This window comes from Anabrus simplex, chromosome 1, assembly GCF_040414725.1.
Source record: "Anabrus simplex isolate iqAnaSimp1 chromosome 1, ASM4041472v1, whole genome shotgun sequence".
Lineage (NCBI taxonomy): Eukaryota > Metazoa > Arthropoda > Insecta > Orthoptera > Tettigoniidae > Anabrus > Anabrus simplex.
In genome coordinates, this window is record NC_090265.1 from 1,144,489,110 (window position 1) to 1,144,514,755 (window position 25,646).

At 37.7% G+C, this 25,646-nt stretch overlaps 1 protein-coding gene across 3 annotated transcripts in view; it reads left to right on the forward strand.

The window, feature by feature from the left end:
- Positions 1 to 25,646, forward strand: part of DNaseII (deoxyribonuclease II) — a 342,513-nt gene that overhangs the window by 72,960 nt on the left and 243,907 nt on the right. The window contains exons 6-8 of one of the 3 annotated variants that reach the window (XR_010858599.2): positions 1,768 to 1,900; positions 2,142 to 2,303; positions 20,099 to 20,206. Coding sequence is in view for 2 of the 3 variants with exons in the window: in XM_067137402.2 (XP_066993503.1) it covers positions 1,768 to 1,900; positions 2,142 to 2,267 (259 nt within the window). In the remaining variant the exon portion in view is untranslated. Of the gene's footprint in view, positions 1 to 1,767; positions 1,901 to 2,141; positions 2,304 to 17,201; positions 17,965 to 20,098; positions 23,304 to 25,646 lie in introns of those variants that run through there. The other 2 variants (XM_067137402.2, XM_067137401.2) reach the window with 2 other exon arrangements.

A 25,646-nucleotide genomic window follows, 5' to 3' on the forward strand; every position in this document is an offset into this window, starting at 1 on the left:
ACAGTATGCATGCACCATATAAACTCAGCTTTGGTTACTTGCTCTCTTGAAAGATAATTCTGTAGACATCTCGCCTCTGGTGAACCTTCTTTAATGGAAGAAGAAGAAAAAGCAGTGGAGTCATATGTGATAGAGTTCGTTGTGGTAGCTGTGGTAGGCACAGGACAATTTGTGTTTGCGGCCATGGTATTAAGGCCACTTTGTTGCTGAAAGAATTAGAATAAAAGAAGTGGAGGGTGATGGCAGAAGCTCGACAGTCGTTGGTGGCTATAGACGAAAAAATGTCTTCGCTGAAGCAGTAATGGTAATCTTTTTTTTTTTTTTTTAAATTTTAAGGTGAATTTAATTAGATTAAATTCAACTTCCAAGTTTTTAAATTAAATATGCATATTAATTGCTCATTTATTTTTTGGATGTGAAGCTTTCAAAATGTATTTTATTATTACTGTCACAGCTGGAAACTTCCTTTATAATTTTATTTTTTGTCGTTGTGTGTCAGGGAAAAAACTGGTTTTTATGTCTGGAAAACAGGGAAATGTCAGGGAATTTCAAAATTTGGGTTTGGTGGACACCTTGATTTGGCCGGGCTGAGTGGCTCAGATGGTTGAGGCGCTGGCCTTCCGACCCCAACTTGGCAGGTTTGATCCTAGCTCTGTCCGATGGTATTTGAAGGTGTTCAGATACATTGGCCTCATGTCGGTAGATTTACTGGCACATAAAAGAACTCCTGCAGGACAAAATTCCGGCACCTTGGAGTTTCTGAAAACCGAAAAAGTAGTTAGTAGGACGCAAGGCCAATAACATTAATGAGAAGCATTTGAACTACGTAAGCCCTCAGGATCAAGGTCCACATCAATATATCCGTGCACCACCACCGACTGGTAAAATGTGCCTGCAGCTCTCGTTGTCGCTATAAACCAAAGGTAATGGATCAGTGTGACTTGAGCAGACGTGCAGGATGCGTCACAGACGTATGTGAGAACCGTACTCTCAAATGAGAGACTTTGAAAGAGGGCACATTATTGGCATGAGAGAACATGATGTATCCATCCAGAAAATTGCTGTTCGTGTGGGATGAAGTGTGTCCGCCGTGCAACGGGTGGGTACAGAATGGTTCACAGAAGACCGTAGAACATAACGAGATGGGTCTGGTCGCACCAGCCAGACCACCCCCCTGAGAAGATCAGCACCTCATCTGGATGGCATTGCAGGACAGATCTGCATCCTCATTGGCTCTGGAGCAACAGTGTAACACATCGTACACTCTCGGGAGTGACAGTAACGTCACCGTTTATTACGGTTTGGGTTACCGGCGCGTCGTCCACTTCTCCGTCTACCTTTGACTAATGTGCATAAACATGCTAGACTGCAATGGTGTATGGAACAAAATCACGGGGGACAGAAATGGCTGCAGATAGTGTTTTCAGATGAATCCAGGTTCTGTTTGTTTGAAAATGATGGCCGCATTTTGGTTTGCCGCAGACAGGGGGAGAGGCATTACAATGACTGCATTCGCACAATACATACAGTGCCAACTCAAGGCTTATGGTGTGGAGTGCTATTGGGTACAACCACAAATCCCTATAGGTGTGTGTCCAGGGCACTGTGTCCAGTTTGACCTACGTGAATGACATCCTGCTACCCGTAGCCATACCCTTTCTGCATGCCACCCCAGACGCTGTATTTCAGCAGGACTTTGTGCTTTAGAGTAATTCAGTGGGTTTTTTTAAATTTTTTTTTTTTATTTTTTTAAAATTTTTTTTACAGAGTAAAGAATATTGAAGGAGTCAAACTTGAAGTTGCCAATGTCAGTTTCAAAACTCATGTAGACCACTCAAAATGGGGAGTTAGTTCTGAAAATACTTCTTCCTGGGTTTGTGTTGGAGATATAAACCGAATGGTGAGTATTGTTCGTTGTATGTATTACGTAATTACATAATCAAAATGAGTTTCTTATATTCTCCTTTGTCAACTCTCCCCTTTCCTGTTATCACTTTCAGAAAGCTGTATTAGCCCCCTTCTCTTCTTGTAAATAAAGATTTAGCTGCTAAATCCTCACAGAGTTCATTATATATTATGCATTTTTACATGGCTTTATGTACAACTCTAATTTTATATATTACCTCTTTGCATCAATTCAGCAAAGCCAGGAAGCTCGCAGTGGTGGCACAGTCTGTATTAATAATCCAAAACTGTGGATTCAATACAGAAATACTGTAACTCAGATTGAACCCTGCAGTAAGCTGCAGGTATCCAAATACTACTAATCGTGACAATTCAAATGCCAGTTAAAAGAATTACAGGTAAGTTACACAATATTTTATGAAGTGAATATAATTTTTTAGAATTTATAATGAAGATTAGTTTAGTTTCATCAACAACAACCCATATGAAAGCATTTCCTGTCTACTGCTTACGTTGTACATTGCTTCATCATAGCACACTTCAAAATAGTTCTTGCATAGTATTGATTGGTGAGGAACATGTTGCTTGCAGTATTTTTCCAGGAAAGATATGAATTCAAGCACTTCAAGTTTATACCATGGGATATTGGCTGCATACATCTTTATAAAAAGATTTACTTGAAGGTGAAGGCTGCATCTGTGTTAAAACTATTTGTTTCTTCTGTAGACCTAATTGTTGGCTTTTTTGTATACAGAGAACTTTGTGCATGTTCTTCAAGCAGGGATTTCATGAAACATGCGATATGTTTGTTGCATGCTAGACAAATCAATACTTTGCCATCAGTTGTAAAGGACTCATCATCTGCAATCCATGATTTTAAAATTTGAAGCCAGCAGGACGCATGTAGTGAAATATTAACTCTATAGAAAACGTATGTTCATGAATTTGTTCATCTGTTTAAAAGAAACTAAAACACAGTTGAGACTTTTGAAAGGAAAAGGCTTTAAGAATAGATTTGGAAATTTCTAAGTAAGAAAGAGGTCACAGATATATGTTTAGAAAAATATTTTTGGAAATTTCAATATCCAGGTGGATAGTTTAATAGCAGTTAGCTGTATTGGTATGAAAGATGCCAAGATGCATAGTATTAAAGTACGTAACAGTGTTTCCTGCAGCTAATTGGAACTTTTGTAAAAACCAATTTCACAAGTGTCTTTACCTGCACTTGTCATCCTTTCAAATGCTTGTCACTCATAATTACTTTACCTTAATCTCCCTTGTTGAGATAACTGACAGCAGCCCCACTTAAGTGTAAAACTTCAACACAGTAAGAAAACTAAAACTAAATATGTTATTTTATGTAATACCATGAAAAATATGTAGAATACCTACAAATATTTAATAATATGTAAAATAAAATTCAGTTATAATAATCTTGACATAGTGGCTTGTGAACATATAATTTTTCCCAGTTTCTAAATAGCAAGGAACAAAATATATAATTACATTGAATTCCCAGTTATTATTATTATTATTATTATTATTATTATTATTATTATTATTATTATTATTATTATTATTATTATTATTATTATTATTATTATTATTATTCATTCATTCATTCAACTTCACTAATTGGCCTACGATAAGCCCCACTCTACATTCTGGCATTTGTTCATTTTTCGCTTGATTAACATACTGTAGTCCTCATTAGCTCACTGTGTTTAGTATGACGTTCTTCTGTCCATTTCGCACCAGATGGCCGCTTTTCGTCCAAGAAAGTCCCAAAAGTCTTGATGGATGCTCTGAAAATATTTTGGTCTTGTGCATCTTCTGCTTGTATGCCCAGTTCTTTAAGATGTTTCTTGACATTAGTGTACCATGGCATTGCAGTGTTTGGTTTTGAGTCAAATATACTGAAGATACGTTTTGTCCATCGAGAGTCGATCATTCGTCGGATATGACCGTAGAAGCGAACTCTGCCCTTATGCTTTGTGTCCGTGATCTTTTCTATCTTAGAGTATACTTCTTGCCTGGATTTTCTAATGTAGATGCCATTTTTTTAGTTTGGACCAAGTATGGTGTGTAAGATCTTTCTTTCCTCTCTAAATCAGTGAGCAAACCTTTCTCGGACAGGATAGGGCATTCAGATGCATACAGCGATACTGGTTTGATGACAGTGTTGTAGTGACAAATTTTTGTGTTCAGAGAAAAGCACTTTTTGTTATATATGTTGCGGGTGGTTTGGAAAGTGGCTTCAATTTTCTTGATTCTTGCTGCTATAGCCTCTTTGTCAAGTCTATCTTGCTGGATCCATTCCGCAAGGTATTTAAATTTATTAATACGGTTTATCGTTCCATGTTTGGTGTTTAGTTGAGCCGTATCATCGTTCGACATTACTTGTGTCATTACATAAAATCAGTTTCACTGTCTGTATCGACAAGGTGGAAAATAAAAAATACCTAGTTGTGAATTACTTCTGTCTTTTGAAAAGAAGGAATTATTATTATTAAAGATAAGCAGTTTGATATCCTGAGGTCATACTTCGGTTGTCGTAAACAAGCAGTAAAGTTGAGGGCAGGAGGCCCTCTAATCTTTACATTAAACATGGTGTGCAACAGAACTCAGTGTCAAGACCATTTTTGTTTTTGATGCTAATAAATGATGTAGTTTACAGTGTGAACTCTACAGCCAGTTCAGTCTTATAGGCATATGATACAGCTTTCATAACAAACACTGATACTGTAGATGAAGTTTAGACATTTAACAAAGGATACCATAAATTCATCAAGTGAATGGTTTACAACAGACAAGTTCTTACTTAATTTCTAAAAAACTCAAACACTGATATTTAGCTTAAGTATTTGTCAAATTATTGAAGAATAGCTAAAGTACCCATTCATCTTACGGATTTATGAGCAAGGATTAAAGTGGTTAATGATGTAAAATTTCTAGAAAATAGATCTCAGAGAATTAGAGTAGGCAAAGCTTTATCTGACCCTGTAATATTTAAGAGGGGAATTCCTCAAGACGGTATTATTGGACCTTTATGTTTTCTTATACAGTAGAAGTCTGTTATAGCAGGAATTCACGACAGCGGAAGATTTAGTCGCTATAGCGGATTGTCGTTATATCCGATTTTTGTATAAAAGTCGGAAAAATCTCCATACACATGAAAAGGCAATCAGTTTGTTCAAAACTTGCATTTCCGCGGTGATATCCACACTACGACTTACTTCTTTGTTATTTTTCGAAATGCGATACTACGTGAAAGTGTATGTTTAATTTCATTCTGAAAAAAATTTACAGTTCCGTATTTCTCAGAATCCAAGACAACCCCACATTTTTTTCTTCAAAAATTTTAATCAGGCTCCAAAAGTGCTTTGTAAAATCATATGAATGCCTTTGTTGTACAGTACGCATTTTGATGCTATTTTAGACGCCGAACACTGGCTTTCGTTATGCCGCATTTTTTTGCGGCAGCACAATTATTCTTTGTTTCTGCGGGTTTAATGACCATTAACTTAAAATTGACATCATAACACCGAAGAGAACCCGTTGAATATTTGCCGGCAATACCTATCCTATGCGTCTCTACAATGCTGCGATCCGTCTGGAAAATGTTCTTGCCGTCTATAAAACTGTCACGGTACTTTTACTCAGCGTCGGATGTAACCGGCTACTGCTACACAGACGTCTCGCTTGCCGGGTTCAGCCAGCTTCAGCGCCTAGCGATGTATAGGCCTAATTGCGGATGTTGAAGGTCAACGAACAAGTTCATTGCACCACGGTATGGCCTTACCGCCCTTGCATTTTTTGGTATCTCACAATTTCATTTTCGACTTCTTTAAAGTGTCCTTGTTGCGGACCAATGAATGCATTTTTTGTATCTTTGTCTTCACGCTGATGCCAAGTATTGGCTTTAGTTACACCTATGCCATATTTTCTTGCGGCTGCACAATTATTCTACATTTCCGAGTGTTTAATAACCATTAACTTAAAATTGGCATCATAATATCGACGAAAACCTGTTGAAAATTCGCTGGCAATACCTGTTCCACATATCTTTACAACTATCCATTACGAAAATATTCTTGCTATCTATAAAACTTAATTTTACTAAGAGGCAGGTACAGTAGACGCGTTATAACTCTGCCACTGAGTAGCCGTGGCCTTTTTAAGAATTCGAAAGCTCGCATGTTTTGTTATCATTCTGCAGATTTGAGAAACGTTTTTGCAGAGGCTAATAGAATGTCATTCTCTCTTCACGATTTCCCGAGATCCAGTGATGTTACACACAGGCACTGTACAACCGGTTGTCACGGCTAGCAATGTACAATAAAGAGTCGGTCGTTTATTGTCAACGAATTTCGTGTGCACGCGCGGGGGTGAAAATAAGCAACGTGGTTACCGCGAGATTTGCCAGTGGGTATTCATTACCGTTAGGCCGCAAATGCAAGACGACCCTTCACATTTCGCATGAGATTCTGAGGGGAAAAAACGTCGTCTTGGATTTGGAGAAATACAGTATCACTCCAGAGTTTTCTTCTTCAAATGGCGTCACCTAACCTAACTGTATGTGTGTCATGAAAACATAATTGAAATGCATGTAGAGAAATGAGTTATGCTCACTAAAATTTACATGCGAATACCCTTTCCGAAATTTAACTAGACGCGAGAAAATATGAACTATCCTCTGAAATCAGTGATGTATTCTGCCATATCCTGAGGTGTATCACATTCTTACTTAATTTCAGAATATAACATTAAAATTAAGAGATCGTTTACTTCAGCCGTTATTTTCAATGAGTTAACAACTGCTATCGGCCACATTATTCACGCATTTATTACGAAAACTTATCTTCTTTCATTTTGAATTTTCTTTAGAGAATAGCAGTCGTTGGGAATTACTAATCGACTCCAACATCGCCTTCGAATGTCGACGAGAGAACTTGCTAGTGAACATTAGCAAGGAAATGATAGCGAAGATAATCGATTACATGCAACACAATCGCTGGGGTGTATAAATATCGAAAACGGTAAAAATTGCACCCGCTTAATCCCTCGTAATAACGGATGCGTCAGTGATAGGGCTCTCACTATAACAGAAGGATAGTATGCAGTTTAATATATGAATTATGAAGGGACAGCAAAATATTGTCGCTACAACGGGATTCTCGTTATATGCCGTACTCGCTATAGCGGACTTCTACTGTATATGTAAATGATACGAGTATAGAAGTGGAATCAGAGATAAGGCTTTTTGCAGATGATGTTATTCTGTATAGAGTAATAAATAAGCTAGAAGATTATGAGAAACTGCAAAGTGACCTCCATAATGTTGTGAGATGGACAGCAAGTAATGGTATGATGATAAACAGGGCTAAAAGTCTGGTTGTGAGTTTCACAAATAGGAAAAGTCCTCTGTTTAAATTACTGCATTGATGGGGTGAAAGTTTCTTAAGGGGATCACGGTTAAGTACCTAGCTGTTAACCCCTTAACTGGGTTTGATGCCAAAAGGCGTCAACAGCTGTCGCACTAGTATTGGGTTTGACGCCTTTAGGCATTCTTGTAATTCTGAATGTCTTCTTACTTTGGGTGAACCGCCTATAGGCATTTGGCTATTCTTAATCACTTCTGCCATCTTCTATCGTAATTTAAAACTGATTCCATTCATATTAGGTGTGATAATTGCTGTCCTATTCATTTTTATCTGGTCTTACTCCAGTCAGGTAGTTCGCGCCTAGGTGGCAGTCCGACAGCTGTCTCGTGTTGCCTCGTATTGTCCGCACCATATTCTTCGTAAAGAATTTATTTGTGTATATGTACATTGAAATTACTAAATTTGCGAGTTGTTGTTGTTATGATACAGTTGTTCTGCGAACTCCATTGCCCATGTTCTGATAACTTTTTGTAAATTGGTCTGTGTATGGTGGTAAACTTTTCCGTGTGATGTGAAACTAGGTTAGGAAAGATGTTGAATTATATCGGTGATGATAATGTAGTGGAACATTTATTACAAGATATTGACACGGACAGTGAGGAAATAATAAGTTCCAACCTACACTGAGTATAGAGTACAACAACGGAATGGGAGGAGTCGATTTGTCTGACCAGTGCGTCGCCAGTTACTCTGTGGCACGGAGGAAACTAAAGAAGTACTACATGAAAATGTTCCAGCACTTATTGGACATTGCTGTTTTCATTTCATTTGTTCTCTTCCAAAAGAAAGGTGGGACTGATTCTCAACTGAGTTTTCATCTCAATCGGGTATAAAAACTGACAGAGATGTATTGCGATTCGACAGTGAAACCAAAACGTCCAGGGAGAACTTCTGGAGGTCCAGTTCGACTAACCGCATGTCACTTCATGTCTGAGAACCTGCCAGCCGGAAGTAGGAATCACTCAAGAAAATGTTGCGTTGTGTGACTGTCAAACCAGAGGCGACGGGAAACTGTCTACTGCTGGGAGGAATGTGACGTGGCACTTTGTGCTTGCCCGCGCTTCTGTATTTACCACACTGTGCGCAATTTCTGAATGAACAATTGGTGCATATCTGAAAACTTGAAAAATGTCATCATACTAATGAAAGGAACACTTTTTATATTCACTTTTGTATGAACACACTGTGTATATATGTATATATGTATATATTTACGGGTTTACAAGAAAAACAGAAATAATATAATGCTATTGAATTTCTACTATATCACTAATAATTTAAATAAATAAAGTAAAATATATTTTTCTGTTTGAGTATTTACATCTGCCACATGCTACAGTAACCCATTCCAAAAGTGCACATTGTGCTGAATAATTACCCTCTGGCTGGTTGACGTTATGAAACTATTCCCCAGTTAAGGGGTTAATATAAGGAAAGATCTTCATTGGGATGATCACATAAATGGGATTGTAAGTAAAAGGTATAGATCCCTGCACACAATTTTGAGGGTGTTTAGGGGTTGTAGTAAAGATGTAAAGGAGAGGGCATATAAGTCTCTGGTAAGATAATGAACCAGGTGTACTGCCAAACAGTTGGCTACTGTATTAGTAAAAATGAAGCAAACTGAAAATCATGGCTAAATCTTATGTGACATTGTCGCTAAAGAAAAAGATAAAATAATTGAAGCTAAGGAAAAGGACAAAGTCTTTGTGTGGCAAATAATGTGTTTCTCTTCAAGTGTGGGGAAACACAAGTTTTAGACACACTTAGAAAAAAAAAAAAAAAAAATAGTGAATGAGTGGATTCAATGAAATGGTCAGATGAAAAAGATCACCTGTAACGAGGAGATCAACGAGGCAGTGTGGAAGTGGTTTACCTCTACCCTGTCAAAACACATGTTCAGATGTGGTCCTACTTTTCAAAGTGAAGCTCTTGCTGTCGCCAGATCTCTTGGAAGTTATGAGTTCAAAGCATCTACAGGATGGCTCGACAGTTTCAAGAAAGGTACAATATTGTTTGGAATAGAGTTTGTGGGGAATCTGAGAATGTGAATGAAAATGTGTTGGATGTTTAGAAATCAAAACTGCTAGGTTTGATTTCAGAATATGAATATAGGAACATTTTCAACAAAGTCACTCACCGTTAAGGGACAAAAGTGTGTTGGGGGTAAAATGTCTAACCCGGGAATGCCAAAGTTTTCAATTTTAGATCATTTTATTTTTATTTAATATTCCCAGCATTCACATAGAGAACATTTAAGTCATTTTTCTAAAAATTGTATGGTTGGTTTCTAAATGAGGACCTGGTACCATACTGTACAGCATAGTGCTTGACATAGCTTTTGTGTAAAACATAAATATTGTTACCTTGCTAGAATACCATGAAATTTAATGCTTAATATTCTTACAGAATATCACTTACAAATTACTTAGCAATAAATAAAAGAATAAATGGTGTTTATAGGTTCATTTAGACTCTCTTTAGGAATTCCAAAAAATAACATCCCAGATGTGACTCTTCATTATCATGAATAGAATTCTACATAAGATGCTCTTTGCTGATGATATTGTACGAAGGCCATCCGGAAAGTGGTACCCGTTTGCGCAATAAAGACACATGAGTAAATATTAACAAATATACACATTTTTATTGGAAAAAGCTTACTTGACACTACTTCTAGACATAATCTCCAAGCAAATTTAGGCATTTTTCGTAACGTGGGATGAGTTTTGGTATTCCAGCGTCATAGTCTTCCGCCGCCAGTGTATTGAGATATGTAGTCACGGCTCGTTTAAGTTCTTCATCGGTGTCAAATCTTTTTCCCGCTAGAAAGTCTTAAAGCTTCGTAAAGAGATGAAAATCCGAAGGGGCCAAGTCCGGGCTATACGGTGGATGGTCGAAGGTTTCCCACTGGAATTGCTGCAAAAGTTGTTGTGTTATCGCAGCTGCATGAGGCCTGGCATTGTCATGAAGGAGAATGATGCTTGTAGACAATAGACCTCGCGGTCGATTTTGTATTGCCCGTCGTAATTTCTTTAATGTTTCACAATATGCATTAGCATTAATTGTATCTCCACGGGCCATAAAATCAATGAGCAGTACACCTTGGCGATCCCAGAAAACAGTTGCCATGAGTTTCCTGGTGGACAGAACTGTCTTGAATTTTTTTGGTTTGGTTGGCGAATGAGCATGATGCCACTCCATTGACTGTCGTTTACTCTCAGGTGATGCATAACAAACCCATGTTTCGTCCCCAGTAATGATGCAAGTCAGGAAAGAGTCTCCTTCATCGGAATAACGTCCCAGAAACGTCAGTGCTGCAGCCATATGCTTAGTTTTGTGCTCCTCTGTTTTGTGCTCCTCTGTAAGCACGTGAGTGACCCACCTTGCACAGATTTTTTAATAATGCAGATGGTCTTTGACAATTTCATTAACAATTGTTCGAGACACATTAGGAAAAAGTTCACAGAGTTCATCAATTGTGACGTGCCGATCGTTCCTCACGCATTCGTCTACTGCGCTCAGCAGTTGGTCTGTAATGAAAGATGGTCTTCCTGAACGCTCCTCGTCGTGTGTATTCCCTCTCCCCAGGTTGAAGTTGCAACACCAGCGCCGAACAGACGACTCGTCCATCACATTGTCTCCATACACCTCCGTTAATTGGCGATGAATATCACAAGGTCGAACATTTCGTGCATTAAGAAATTTAATCACGGCCCTCACTTTGGCAGGGTTCTCAGTATGTTTAAACATTTTAAACGTACACAGACACAACACAGCCAATGCTAGCATCACGCAACATCGCACAGAGCAGGCAGACAAGCCACTGATGCGGTCTGACCTTGCCCAGCGGCTACCCGAGTCGTCAGCGCTTCATGCGGCGCTAACGGTTACTACTTTCCGGATGGCCCTCGTAGTTTGGGAAGATAATGAAGAGGAAGTACAGACACAAGTTGATTTATGGAATGAGGAGATAAAAAATTTTGGAATGAAGATTAGTACTGTGAAAAACAAGACTTTCATCATGATGAGAGGTAACAGAAAATCTAGAGGAGTGATAAGAATAGGAAATGAACCTCTTGAAGTAGTGAAAATTTTTAAATATTTTGACAGCGTGATGTCACAAGATGGAAATTTGGATGAAATTGATTTAAGAATGCAAGTTTCTACCAGTGTATGAGAGACATTGTATGGAACAAAGATGTGCCAGTGAAGTGCAAGAGGGTTTTATACTCATCCTATTATAAACCTATACTGACCTAGGCTTCAGCAGCATGGACGTTGACCGAGCGGAACCAAAGTAAGATACAAGCAGCTGAAGTGAGGTTCTTGAGGAGCATAAAGTGGGGAAGACAAGATGAGATAAAATACGAAATAAGCGTTGGGAGTTAAACATCAAGAAGAGATTGATATAGCACTGAAATGGTTGGGATGCATAATGAGAATGCCAGGAGAGAGAATACGAAAGAGAACATTCATGGATACAGAGACTGCAAAGAGGCTTAGGGGACGGCCTTGAATCAAATGGAGGAACTCTGTTGTGGACTGTATTGCAAATAGAGGAGTCGATAGCAATAAAGTACTAGAAGGGGAATGGTGGAAAGATCGAGTAAGGTGGAGGGCTTTGGTACACGACTCTACCCAGAGAGAATCTGGAAAAGGGAGTGGATGAAGAAGATGAAAGTCTACTATAGACTTCAGTTTCTTTATTTAGTTACCTGTTTTCCCTAATGTGGAATGGCAAGAAAAGCAGTTTACACTTACGCCCACACTGCACTTGACACATTCTGTGTGGATGCGGGATTTGCATTGTAATAAGTATTTTGCCCCTACATTATTCTGATGGTGGCACTTGCACATAGCCACTTTGAAGAAAAATACCACCGAATATTTTCATTTCTTTCTTTCTTTCTTTTTCTTTTTTACGTCGCGCCGATACAGATAGGTCTTACGCCGACAGTGGGGTAGGAAAGGGCTAGGAGTTGGAAAGAAGCAGCCGTGGCCTTAATTAAGGTACAGCCCCAGCATTTGCCTGGTGTGAAAATGGGAAACAGGGCCGGACTGAGTGGCTCAGACGGTTAAGGCGCTGACCTTTAACCCCAACTTGCCAGGTTCGATCCTGGCTCAGTCCGGTGGTATTTGAAGGTCCTCAAATACGACAGCCTTGTGTCGGTATATTTACTGGCACGTAAAAGAACTCCTGTGGGACTAAATTCTGGCACCTCGGCGTCTCTGAAGACCGTAAAAGTAGTTAGTGGGGCGTAAAGCAAAAAACATTATTAAAATGGGAAACCGCGGAAAACCATCTTCAGGGCTGCCGATGGTGGGGTTCGAACCCACTGTTACCCAAATACTGGATAATTGCCGCACTTAAGCGACTGCAGCTATCAAGCTCGGTTTTTCATTTCTTGGGGGGTTACTTTTGGATTTTTCATTTGTAAAAAGCGCATAATGCTGGCTTCAGAGCACAAGAAATTCACAAGTTCTTAATGAAAAAACAACTCAAATATTTCAATCAGCATCATATTTCAAAAAGTGGAAAATTTTGCACTACGAAAGTGGACTGTTGTGGGAATTAGGTCATCCATCATCCAGGTAGATGGTGGACGAGGTGGGGATACCGCTCTCTTAGCAGGCATCGAATCATTATCAGACATGGATTCTCTACTTCTGCTGTGAGAGATTTGCTACTTCAGCACTACTTCAGTTGGTGCTCAGAGTTGACATCCAGTACCGCATCCCTTATAATCTGTTCGCCCGTCTTCCTCAGCCGAATCTTCATCAGATAATACAGTAGATTCCAGTGGTTCAATGTATATAGCTTCAGTATCAGTAGTCTATCCTCTTCTTCAATAACATGTAGAACCACCACAAGCATCAAGTCACTCAAATTAAGTTCACACATCATTAGACACAAAACATCGCACTCTCCACGTATGTTATGATATGGATTTTTTAGAGTAAAATCTACAATTATACAGTTGCATGACACACACAAATCATTATTTGCGACTACACTATGAATTATTTCTTTAGAATCACCCTTAGAAGTTAGGAGTAGAAAAAGAACAGAAAGATATGGTAAGCGCCATGTGGTACCACACTGTACCATCAGAATAATTAGTGTCATAACAGCAAATGCAGAATACAGACCAATTACTTGTTATTTCAAGTCATAGACTGATATTTCAAGATAGTAAACCATGTGATATGAAATTGTATTGTCAAAATTTATAAACAAAATAAAGCAACTTATTTTAGATGCGCAGTCATTTTTATTCCTCTCAACACAATCTCAAATTCTAAGCAGTTGTCGCTGCAAACACTTATATGAAACCCTCTGTTGATTTCAGGCATTGTAAGGAGTATCACCTTGACAATGTAAAGCAGAGTTGCCAGATTTATGGCACTAGTACAGATAAGTATGAGAAAATATGAAATAAGACGCACTGGTACTATATGGTACCGCATGGTGGTGTTGGGTGATGGAAAGACTAAGGCTCATTCTCCACGAGCAGGTAAAATGCCGCTGTTCGCCCACTACAAACCCGCTTGCGGAACAGAACTATGGGGGTATTTGTAGAGCTGTCTACACGGGCGGTTTGCACGCCACGGGTGGACGCGTCCATGAGCGGGCAGGCAGGTCTAACGCCAGCAGAGGCGTTATTCCCGCTAGCGGTAGAACAGCGAAGCATACTCCACGTGGCGGAAGTGAGCAGTTCACCCGCCTCTGTCGCACGATAGGAACAGCCTGAAGTGTAGTATCTTCTTTATGTTAGTTCCGTATTCGTAAACATGTTCGAAACTGAAAAGTTTGTTTGCGAAATTGAGGCTAGACCTGCATTGTACGATTTTCAATCTAAAGAATACTCAAATAGAGAAATTAAATCTAAATGCTGGTCCGACGTTGGAAGGAATATGTTTGAAGATTGGGATGATATTCATGTTACTGCTAAGGATGAACGAAGTGAGTAATATTTAATCTACACTATAGTTTTGTTATTATATGTTTGTTATGTTATGTGTGTTTGCTTAAATGTAAACTGGTTTAAAAAATGTGGCTTCACGCGTCTAGGTCAACATATGCTCGTGGTGCAACACGAACGAAATGTAAATCACCCATACTTTTAACAAATAATGTTATAATACATTAGGGGTTAATATATTTTGTTACGATGATTAAGAAGTAAATAAAGACATATACTTAAGAAACAATATATTGTCTACGTACGGTAGGTGTACATAGTTTACATTTCTTACATTTTACACTTTTACATCTTGTTGATTGATTGTACTATAGTCACAACAAATTTGTGCATCTTTCATATTTATAAACATTTATTCTGCCACGGAAGTGCTCCAGGACCGTTGAAATATTGGCAAAATGCTTCTCTTACATCAATCCCCTTCGATCAATGTCTAATCAGTACATGTTAGAGTATCCTTGAAAAGGTACCCATCTCTTCGTCGAACGAAGTTGTGCAGAATACAACAGGCCTGCACCACAATACTGACGAACTCCGGGTGTATTAACATGGATGAATGCAGTACTCGCCATTTGTTACTGAGAATCCCAAAGGCACATTCTACCACACGCCGTCCTCTGCAATGCCTGTAATTATAGACCCGTTTTTCATGCGTAAGACCCTTTGTTGGATAAGGCCGCATCATATGCTTAGACAATCCAAAAGCCTCATCCCCGAGCAATACATAGGGCATATTAGGTCCTTTTGTACAGTTGTCTGGTACCAGTAGTGGTTTACTAGATGGAAAATCTAAATCATTGTTCTTCAGTCTTGCTCCCAAATTTGACCTTGAATATACTTGAATCACCCTCACGTCCATAAGATCCAACATCTATGGCGGTAAAGTAATAGTTCGCATCTGATACGGCCATCAAGACAATAGAAAAAAACTTCTTGAAGTTGAAATACTCTGAACCTGAGTTGGGCGGACAAATAATTCTAATATGTTTGCCATGAACACTTCCAATACAGTTAGGATACTGTGTGATTTTCTGAAAATCTTCAGCTATCTGCAACCAAATTTCCTTAGTAGGTGATGGCATCTCTTGTGGTTGAAGAACGGTCCATATAGCAATGCATGTTTCTTTGATAATTTTTGGAATCGTTTTTCTTGATATTTGAAACTCATATTTAAAAAAAAAAAACACACTTTGAAAGTGTCTTAAGGGGGGGGGGGGGCACCACAACAACAATGAACAACAACAATCACTACTGATCTGCATTTAGGGCAGTCGTCCAGGTAGCAGATTCCCTATCTGTGTTCCTAGCCTTTTCTTAAATGATTGCAAAGAAATTGGAAATTTATTGAACATCTCCCTTGGTAATTTATTCCAATCCCTAACTTCCCTATAAACAAATATTTGCCCCAACTTGTCCTCTTGAATTCCAACTTTATCTTCATATTGTGATCTTTCCTACTTTTAAAGACACAGCTCAAACTTAATCGTCTACTGATGTCCTCCCATGCTATCTCTCCACTGACAGCTTGGAACATACCACTTAGTCGAGCAGCTCGTCTCCTTTCTCCCAAGTCTTACCAGCCCAAACTTTGCAACATTTTTGTAATGCTACTCTTTTGTCAGAAATCATCCAGAACAAATCGAGCTGCTTCTCTTTGGATTTTTTCCAGTTCTTGAATCAAGTAATCCTGGTGAGGGTCTTATACACTGGAACCATACTCTAGTTGGGGTCTTACCAGAGACTTATATGCCCTCTCCTTTACATCCTTACTACAACCCCTAAATACCCTCATTCAGAGATCTGTACTCTTTATTTACAATCATATTTATGTGATTATCCCAATGAAGATCTTTTCTTATATTAACACCTAGGTAGTTACAATGATCCCGAAAGGGAACTTTCACCCCATCAACGCAGTAATTAAAATTGAGAGGACTTTTCCTATTTGTGAAACTCACAACCTGACTTTTAACCCCGTTTATCATCATACCATTGCCTACTGTCCGTCTCACAACATTATCGAGGTCATTTTGCAGTTGCTTACAATCTTGTTACTTATTTATTGCTCTATACAGAATAACATCATCTGCAAAAAGCCTTATCTCTGATTCCACTTCTTTACACATATCACCTTTGAACGACCAAAAATGCGATTTTTCAATTTATTTGTTTAATTTAAAATTGAACTTTTCTCTTTATAACACTGAAAATGTTTTGTTAATATCTCCAATACTTTCGGAGTTATGACCAAAAATGTGAATCCCTGTCACCCAAGCAAGACCTTTATCATTAATCTTGTTGATCGTTTCCCGTAACTTGTGTTTTTCAGAACCGTTTCCCTGATAACTCTGAAATGTTTAAAGATATTACGATAATTTTTTTTATACATGTACATTTCATAGAAAAGAAGAAGATATACCAGAATTATTGAGCTGGCTTCATTTGTTACATTTAAAAAAAATATTTTCAAATGAAAATTAACTAACAAAACAACTACTTGAAAATAACTTAATGAAAAAATATTTATACTTTATGGGCTTCACTGATTCTAGTAAATATTGTAGCTATGACATTACTAATCATAACAAACAAAGAATCTTAGACAAATATTCATGTGTTTGGAAATTATCAGGAAAACGGCAAAATAGTGGGCGTGATGCACTGCCATTTTGAATAATTAATTATATATAATAGCATAGGTTTGTATGATTTCTAAATATGTAGGCTTATTATTAAGAAACAATGTGTTTGTCATGCTAAGTTTCCTTTTAGTATTAATTTCCATTGCTGCAGGAAAAACATTTTAATACACCCCATATTTCTACGTTCAAAGCTGTATTTTAAATACGTGGCCTTTTTTTTCCAGTTAAAGACCTCATGAAAAAATGGAAGGCTATAAGGGACTGCTTTGTAAAAGACCATAGGTCCGTTATAGCCACAGGCACTGGTCAACCTGCATCAAAGAAAAAACAGTACGTGTACTATGATCAACTACAATTCCTTTTACCTCATGTGAAAGGTAACCAGACAACATTGTCTAACATTGGTGCACCTAGAACCGAAGGAAATCATGTTGAAGAACCAACACAGACTACACTGAGCGACAATACAAGCCCCAATGAAAACGAATCAGAAAGATGTATTGTCTCTTCGACCAAGGACCTAACAAGTATATTGGCTGCAAGTTTGGAGTTACAACAAGAGGAAAGACATTCGGATAAAAATGGACACAAGGCTTTTCTTTCATCATTCGTTCCTGTACTTGACAGCATGCCCCTACATGCAGCAACGCACGTACGAAGTCAAATTTCACAAGTTTTTTCAAACTACTTTGAACAGTTTGGAGAAAATAGCAGAAGGAGCCCTTCATCTGTATGTAGTGTATCTCCGACCACCCCAACGAGTTACAATACTGACACCAGTGATTGTTACAATATATCTGATTATCTGAATATATAACAAGATTGTAATGTATTACAGTAACTCGTATTTACGTAATTCATTTGTGTTTTTTCCTCATAATGGTCAATAATATTAATTCATTTCATGTTTTGGTATTGTACATTTTGTTTATAAGTGGCTGCTTCATTGATTGGTTCATTGTCTTACATAATAAATAAATAGAATGTAAAAATATGTGAGTCGAAATTTGCACTTACCTTAATGTCACCACAAGTCTCTCTGTTGGATCAATGCTTTTCCTCATTACGGTGTCTCGTTTAGTAATATGCACCTTAATAAGTTCAAATAGCTCATCGAATGAAGCAACTGACATTCTATGATATTGAAAAAACTTTTCCGGGTAGCTCCTGTGTTCACAAAACGTTAAATGAAATTGTCCAGTGGTGAGCCGATTCGATAACGCAGGGTGAGTACATCAATGTCTTTTCTTACCAGGTTTCTTTTTTAATATTGCTAAAAACTGTAGTTGAACAGCTCCGACAACACAACCTATTTGTACGACATCCATCATTAGAGTATGGCGGGTTTATCGCTGGTGGAGAATGGCTGCGCGTGTGGCCGGCGTTTCTGGCGCTGTTTAGAGGCGTCAATTCAACCGCTCGTGTAGAATAGGAAAAAAGTTTGAGCGGTCAGGCGGGCGAACAGCGGCGTTTTACCTGCTCGTGGAGAATCAGCCTTAGTGTTACAGTGTGGGAATATGCATGGAATTGGAAAAAAGCTCTCACGATTGGGAAGGCAGCGAAACAGAGATGTTTCAAGAATCTGAAAATCAATAACCTTCCGGTGGTTAGGCGAAACAGTAACAGTGCTTGGAATATTGCTACTTTAATGGAAAAATGGTTGATTGGATTAAATGTTAAAATGAAAAAAGGAAAACCAAAAGGTTATTCTTTTCCTCAACAAGCCACCTGTCACTCAATCATAACATTGTCAAATGTGAAACTTTGTTTATAACTTGTTTTACATCGCACCGACAAAGATAGGTCTTATGACAACAATGGGAGAGGAAAGGGCTAGTAATGGGAAGGAAGTGGCCATGGCATTAATTAAGGTACTGCCCCAGCATTGGCCTGATATGAAAATGGGAAACCATGGAAAACTATCCTTAGGACTGCTGATAGTGGGGTTCGAACCCACTATTTCTCAAATGCAAGCTCACAGCTGTGCAACCCTACCTGCACCGCCAACGTGTTCACTGAAACTTGTTCTGGTTCCCACCTAATACAGTAAGTATCTAACAGCCAATGGATATGGGTGTCTTTTCTCATTCAAATCATACTATAGGCACTTTTTAATGCAATCGCTGATCGTGCATGTGGAAATAGCTGATACCTCTTACACTGCGGCAAGATCATTATTATTTCTAGATGCAGTGAACTGGATTGGACTGGCTGTAAATCAAATTAAGGCAGAAACTGTGATGAAGTGTTTCATTATAACGGGGTTTGAAGAGAGTGATAATACAGAAGATGGAAGGAATTAAGTGCTTGAAAATCTATTGACAATATCAAACTTGTGTCAAACAAGGAATGTTCCCTGCACGCAGAGAACTTTATTCAAAGTGATGAACAACTTACAGCGCATCACAATTTTGAATCAGCTACAGCCATTCTAGCAGTGAGAAAAGTCGAGAAAGGGGAGGAGGTGGAAGGAGACAAGCAAGAAAATGAAGATCAAAACAGATTCAAACCCATGAACAGGCCCTACAGTGCACCTGTGACGTAAAGCAACTAATTTTTCCACGCTTCTTGAACTAATGTACTCAGCTCAATACTGCATTCAGAAAGATATGATTAGAAAGAAGAAGAAACAAGTTTCTTTGTTTGATCTGGGGAAAAAAATCTTAGTACTGTGAAGGAAATAAGTTTAAGGAGTATATATCTAGTGTTGTGGAATAGTATCAGATAGTGTTGTGATTCAAAATGATATATTGTGTATCATACTATATGTAATAACGCTCAGTAATAATAATTAACAAATCAGTGTATGAAATACAGTACTATGTACATCAGTCAGTCAGTACTGTTCTGCATTTAGGGCAGTCACTCAGGTGGCAGATTCCCTATCTGTTGTTTTCCTAGCCTTTTCTTAAATGATTGCAAAGAAATTGGAAATTTATTGGACATCTCCCGTGGTAAGTTACTCCAATCCCTAACTCCCCTTCCTATAAACAAATATTTGCCCCAATTTGTCCTCTTGAATTCCAACTTATCTTCATATTGTGATCTTTCCTACTTTTAAAGACGCCACTCAAACTTATTCGTCTACTAATGTCATTCCATGCCATCTCTCCACTGACAGCTCGGACATGTGTAACATACTGCTTAGTCGAGCAGCTCGTCTCCTTTCTCCCGTGTCTTCCCAGCCCATCAAGCTGGATAGCCGAGCGTTATTCGTAGGCAGATACAGGTAAGCTCTAAATAATATTTTAAAATACTCTATACTGTATATTGTTTTGTGTAGCAGTGGTAGTGATTGGTGTCTTAAGGCAAAAAAATAGCTTTCTGTAATGTGAAAACTTGTCTAATTTGGAAAAAATATTTTGGTCCCCTGTAACTGCGCTTTGAGCAAGTTTTTACTGTATGTACCAAATGTGTAATATCACAATTACATAAATGTTTCAAAAATGCTTTTGTTGAGCATGAAAGGTAAAAAAGTAGATTAATTTAAAACAGATTACAATATAAATAATTAAGTTACTTTAGATTATGGTGCAAATGTCAATCAAGCTGCGGAGTACAGTATGTTACAGTTTCTCCATATTCTCAATAGTCAGATTTGTTGGCGATCAAAAAGTATATTCTTGTTCACTGAAAATGATCGCTTGACATCTCGGGAGGTCACTAGTGCATACTTCAATAAATGGATATGTCTGGGAGTGATATATTTTGGAGATTCTCGCAACTCTCCACTGATGATCTGGCTAACAATAAATAAACTGGTGTAACCCGTACTTCTCTCAAGAAAGGACTGAAAATTTTTCATGAATTTTTGACCTACTTATGTGCGAACAGCACTGAATTTATTTTGAATGACGTATATTCATAGATTCCATGAGCTATAACCCACAAGTTACCAACTTTTCAATATTTTCAGGAATCCCATCGAAGTTACATTTGATGTACGCAACATCAGAAATAGTTTTAGGACTCTGAAAGATTTTTGTATCTCTCGCCAATACAGGAAGCTCATGAGGGAATCAACAGCAATCTTAATATCTTTTGTGGTGTTCATTGTAGAAATTAACTGTCTTCATCCATGTTAATTTGGCATCTGAAGGAAGTGTTGCTTATGGTAGTTGCTCCTGGTAAGCCTGCACTTGTAACATCACCTTCACAAACACTTTCTTGGTTGAAGAAACAAGTTCATTGACTTGAGGGAAGTGACTTAGTATCTCTCCTGCCACTTGAAATGGATGAAGTGGGAACATAATACATTGAATGCAGTTGCAGCCTTGGTCATATAGGCTGCTGAGTCAATGTACAGTTAGTTAAAATAACTCTCTCCTTGTACACCTCCAGGTCACAATATTTTGTGTGTCTTTAACGAATCAGGCAATTATTGCATGATCTGTGCATTCTAGAACTCAGCTGGCAATTATATAGAGTTTGGATGCACTATTCCATAACAAAGTTCGCATTATATTGGTCACCATCACAAATAGGTCTTATGGCCAAGAATCTTTTTTGCATTTGTGTTTAATAAGCATAATTGCTTACTTTTGTTGTGAAGTGCACTTTGTGTGTTGTCCTAATTGGGAATTGAGAATTTTTGTCACACACTCGACACATCACCATTTTTCCATCAGTATTAAGGGCATCATCCATAGTTATCTAGGATCAAAGTTTCACAGCTAAAGAACTTGGGACTGGAGTCATCTCGGCTGAAATACTTAACTGTTCACTGTACAACTGAGATAGTGCCTACAGAACTGTACTACTGTATGTGATGAAACATACTTGATTGCTGGAAGTATTTCAAATGGCCATCTTCCTAGTGCTTCCTGAAAATATTAGCAAGCAAAATACAACTCTTTATCTCTCCCTTACAAACCTCTATTATTTGCATTATTATGAATATCACAGAGTTAGTAAGCTGCCCCTAGGTGGTGGAGTGAGAAAATACCATACAAACATTGTCATTTCTATTTCCTTGTAAATCGACTGTAAAGAAAGCAGTAAAAGTTAAACTGCGTTCAGGTGGTGGGGTGATGATTCAATTATGTATTGTGATCTGTCAATCAGCTACGTTTTCTAGAGCTAATTGGAAAATGCAGGATGAAAGCATAAGGTTGGAAACACCAGGTTATACTAAAGTGTTGGACCTGTATTATTATAAAAGCAGAATTAAATATTCCATTATCACACTGACAGTGTTCAATTTAAATTCAAGAAACTTTTTTTTTATAATCCAGTGTGTTTAATTAAGCATCTAGCATAGACATTAGTTTTATGCAAAAAAAAAAAAAAATTATAACTATTTCTAAAATATGTAGTATTGTATAACATACATAAAAATTTGTAATATTAAAAGTAAATATAATGGTTCTACTAGCCTTATTCATAAACATTGTAGGCTTCCAGATGAATAAATACAGAGCAAAAGATATGTAATTACATAAAAATCCAGACTCTAATTCTGGACATCAGAGGTAAACTATCATGACATTTCACTAACTTCACAGGAGAGCTGCTGAGGCACATATTTTACTACATTTAAGGCAGGTCAGATAGACAGTTCTGACCATGGTAAACTATCATAAGAACCAATATGATAAAGAGTGCGGTGTTCAACAAAAGGTTGAACTGTTGTTTGATCAATTACCATTGTTTATTGCTGGGTTCTCTTTGCACATACAATAGTGTACCCATATGAAGACAATCAAAACAAGTCACATACCTCAAAATCATTGTTTAACAGTTACAGTAGATTACCTCTTGCATCCAGAATAATAATTGTATATTAAAAAGAAAATATATTTTATGTTTACTGTATTACTATCTCGGTGTAATTTTTGTAGGGCAGACCCTCCAATGAGGGTGGATAGCATTTGCTGTGTATATAATTATGTATGTACAGTATGTGGTGTCTGAGTTGTAGACATGTTTAGATCAGCACAAATATGAAGTCCTAGAGCCAAGATAATTAAAGATCCACAATTAAAATCGCATTACTTGACTGGGAGTTATACCCAGAACTTGGTGAATTGAAGACCAAGATGTTGACCTGTCGGCCACGGTGCTTACAAAATTAAATGAATGGTTAATAGCGGACAAAATTGGATCAGAAAGAAAATTAGTATCAAGTTACTTGCCTTGCTGGTTGTTTGGCAGTTTGCAGCTACTTCTGTTATCAGCGAAGTGGATACAACTTTTATTAGTTACTGTGGTGATTATATTTGTTTTGATGCATTTTTATCATATGTTCAATTGTTCTTACTACTGCATATATTTTGTTTTTTGTACACTTTTTGAAATGCTGTATGAACTTTTAATTTCAATAAATATCTATGCACTAAAATAATCTTTCTCTTTCTGTGTTGACATCCATTATGTAATGATAACAATTCACAGAATGAAACCAACTTTGTTGTAGAGTATTCAGCCACTTGCTGTACACCTGTAGCAATTTGTTCGAAGCACTCCAGCAAGGGAATCCCTTTCCTACTGTAAAAGTAGTGAATGTTAGTTGCCTTCCCCATTCTTGCATCACTGAAAAACTTTTGATGTATTACTGCATCATTAAACCACTACCAAAAAAAAAAATTCTCTGGGAATCTAAGAGTTGTGGTGACGAGTGTTGTTTTAATGGCAAAAACATGATCATCAGCTCCTCTCAACAAAATAAATGGAAAAATGAACATCAAGTACAATTTTAGTCGAGGGTCTAAAAATAAAAAGTATAATAAAATGTTCATGTATAATATAATAGTGTTTGAGAGATGTTTCACCATTCAACACAATGTAAAATATTTGAAATTTATTAAGTGAAGACCGGTTTTGACTCCCTTGGAGTCATCATCAGTTCTTGTAGAATAGTTAAATCAAAGGGAATCTGATAACAGTCATCATGTGGATTGTCTACATACATCTCAATAGGTTGACATAAAACATAATGACAAAATTATATACACATTGGCAATTGCCTAAATACATATCAGTAGGTTGACGTAAAACCTAATGACAAATTACATACACAATGACATGAAACGCTTGGCACTTTAAGAAAGTTCTTGGACCTGGGTTAAAAATACTGCCGTGTGTTTGTAGAGCATGGAACAGACTTGTCGGTTTTGTTTCAATCAACTTGAAATTATATGAACTAATCGAAATACACACATTGACATGAAACGCTTGGCACTTTAAGAGAAAGTTCTCGGATCTGGGTTGTTCCATGTTCTACAACACACGGCACTATTTTTAACCCAATGTGCCAAGCGTTTCATGTCATTGTGTATATAATTTTAACATTATGTTTGATGTCAACCTATTGAGATGTATGTAGGCAATCCTCATGATGACTGTTATCAGATTACCTTTGATTCAATTATTCTATGAGAACTGATGATGATTACTCCAAGGGAGTTGAAATCGGTCTTCGCTTAATAAATTTCAAATATTTTACTTTGTATTGAATGGTGGAACATCCCTCAAACCCTATTATATTAGTTATACGTCGTCATGAAAATGAAAATCATAACCTATGATACATGTATCATATCGAAACTGAAAAAATAAACTGACATATCAAAAGTAAACAAAAGCTCCCAGAGCAAAATGTACTTTAACTTTAGAAGTACTTAGTCATACTATTTATGCTCATAAGGAGATTGAAGAGATTAGCTTTTCTGAGTGTTTCTGGAAGTTAAAGATTTCATCCAAGATCAGAGAGATTGTGCACTCGCAATGAAATGTGCTCCTCACGAACACACATGAGGGCGACTTCCCTCGTTAGGAAATGTGAATATGTAGATCTTTCTTGACCTCCTTAACCTGCATAAAACTATGTACACCTTCCCTCTGTAATGACCAGAAGGTAGTTGCTACACTGCAGTTATCCTTTTAATTGTCTTGAGTTTATTGAAAGTTTAGCTAGCTAGTCACTCTGACTCTAATGATGGTTTGGCATTGCTGAGAACGAATATCGCTAGCAAGAACATCCAGAGAGGCAGATTGCCTAGTTTTACTTCCCCTTAATTGTCACCACCTCTAGGAATGTCCATAGACCTGTGTGGTGTAAGAGTGTTGTATGATTGTGTTGGTGCTGTGACCTAACAAGGTGATTATCAAAATAGAAAACTGTTCTTCTGTCTCATGCATTTTACCATGGAATGTAATGATAAAACTTCCATTACCGAGCTCGATAGCTGCAGTTGCTTAAATGCGGCCAGTATCCAGTATTCGGGAGATAGTAGGTTCGAACCCCACTGTCGGCAGCCCTGAAGATGGTTTTCCGTGGTTTCCCATTTTCACACCAGGCAAATGCTGGGGCTGTACCTTAATTAAGGCCACGGCCGCTTCCTTCCCAGTCCTAGCCCTTTCCTGTGCCATCGTCGCCATAAGACATATCTGTGTCGGTGCAACGTAAACCCAATAGCAAAAAAAAAAAAAAAAAAAAAAAACTTCCATTTTGCTTTACCTGGATTTGCACAAATTTTCTGTTTGGTAAAATTATTACATTTCTCAATTATAATTGCATTTTCCAGGTCGAGAAATGCTGTGTTTATTCACATATAACACTTCACTTGCCATAACACCATCCTTAATTTTCATATGAATAAAATGTGCACTTACTTTTTCTTAAATGTGCTATTGAGAAACTAACAATTCAAGTCAGTTTCTGTGTCCAG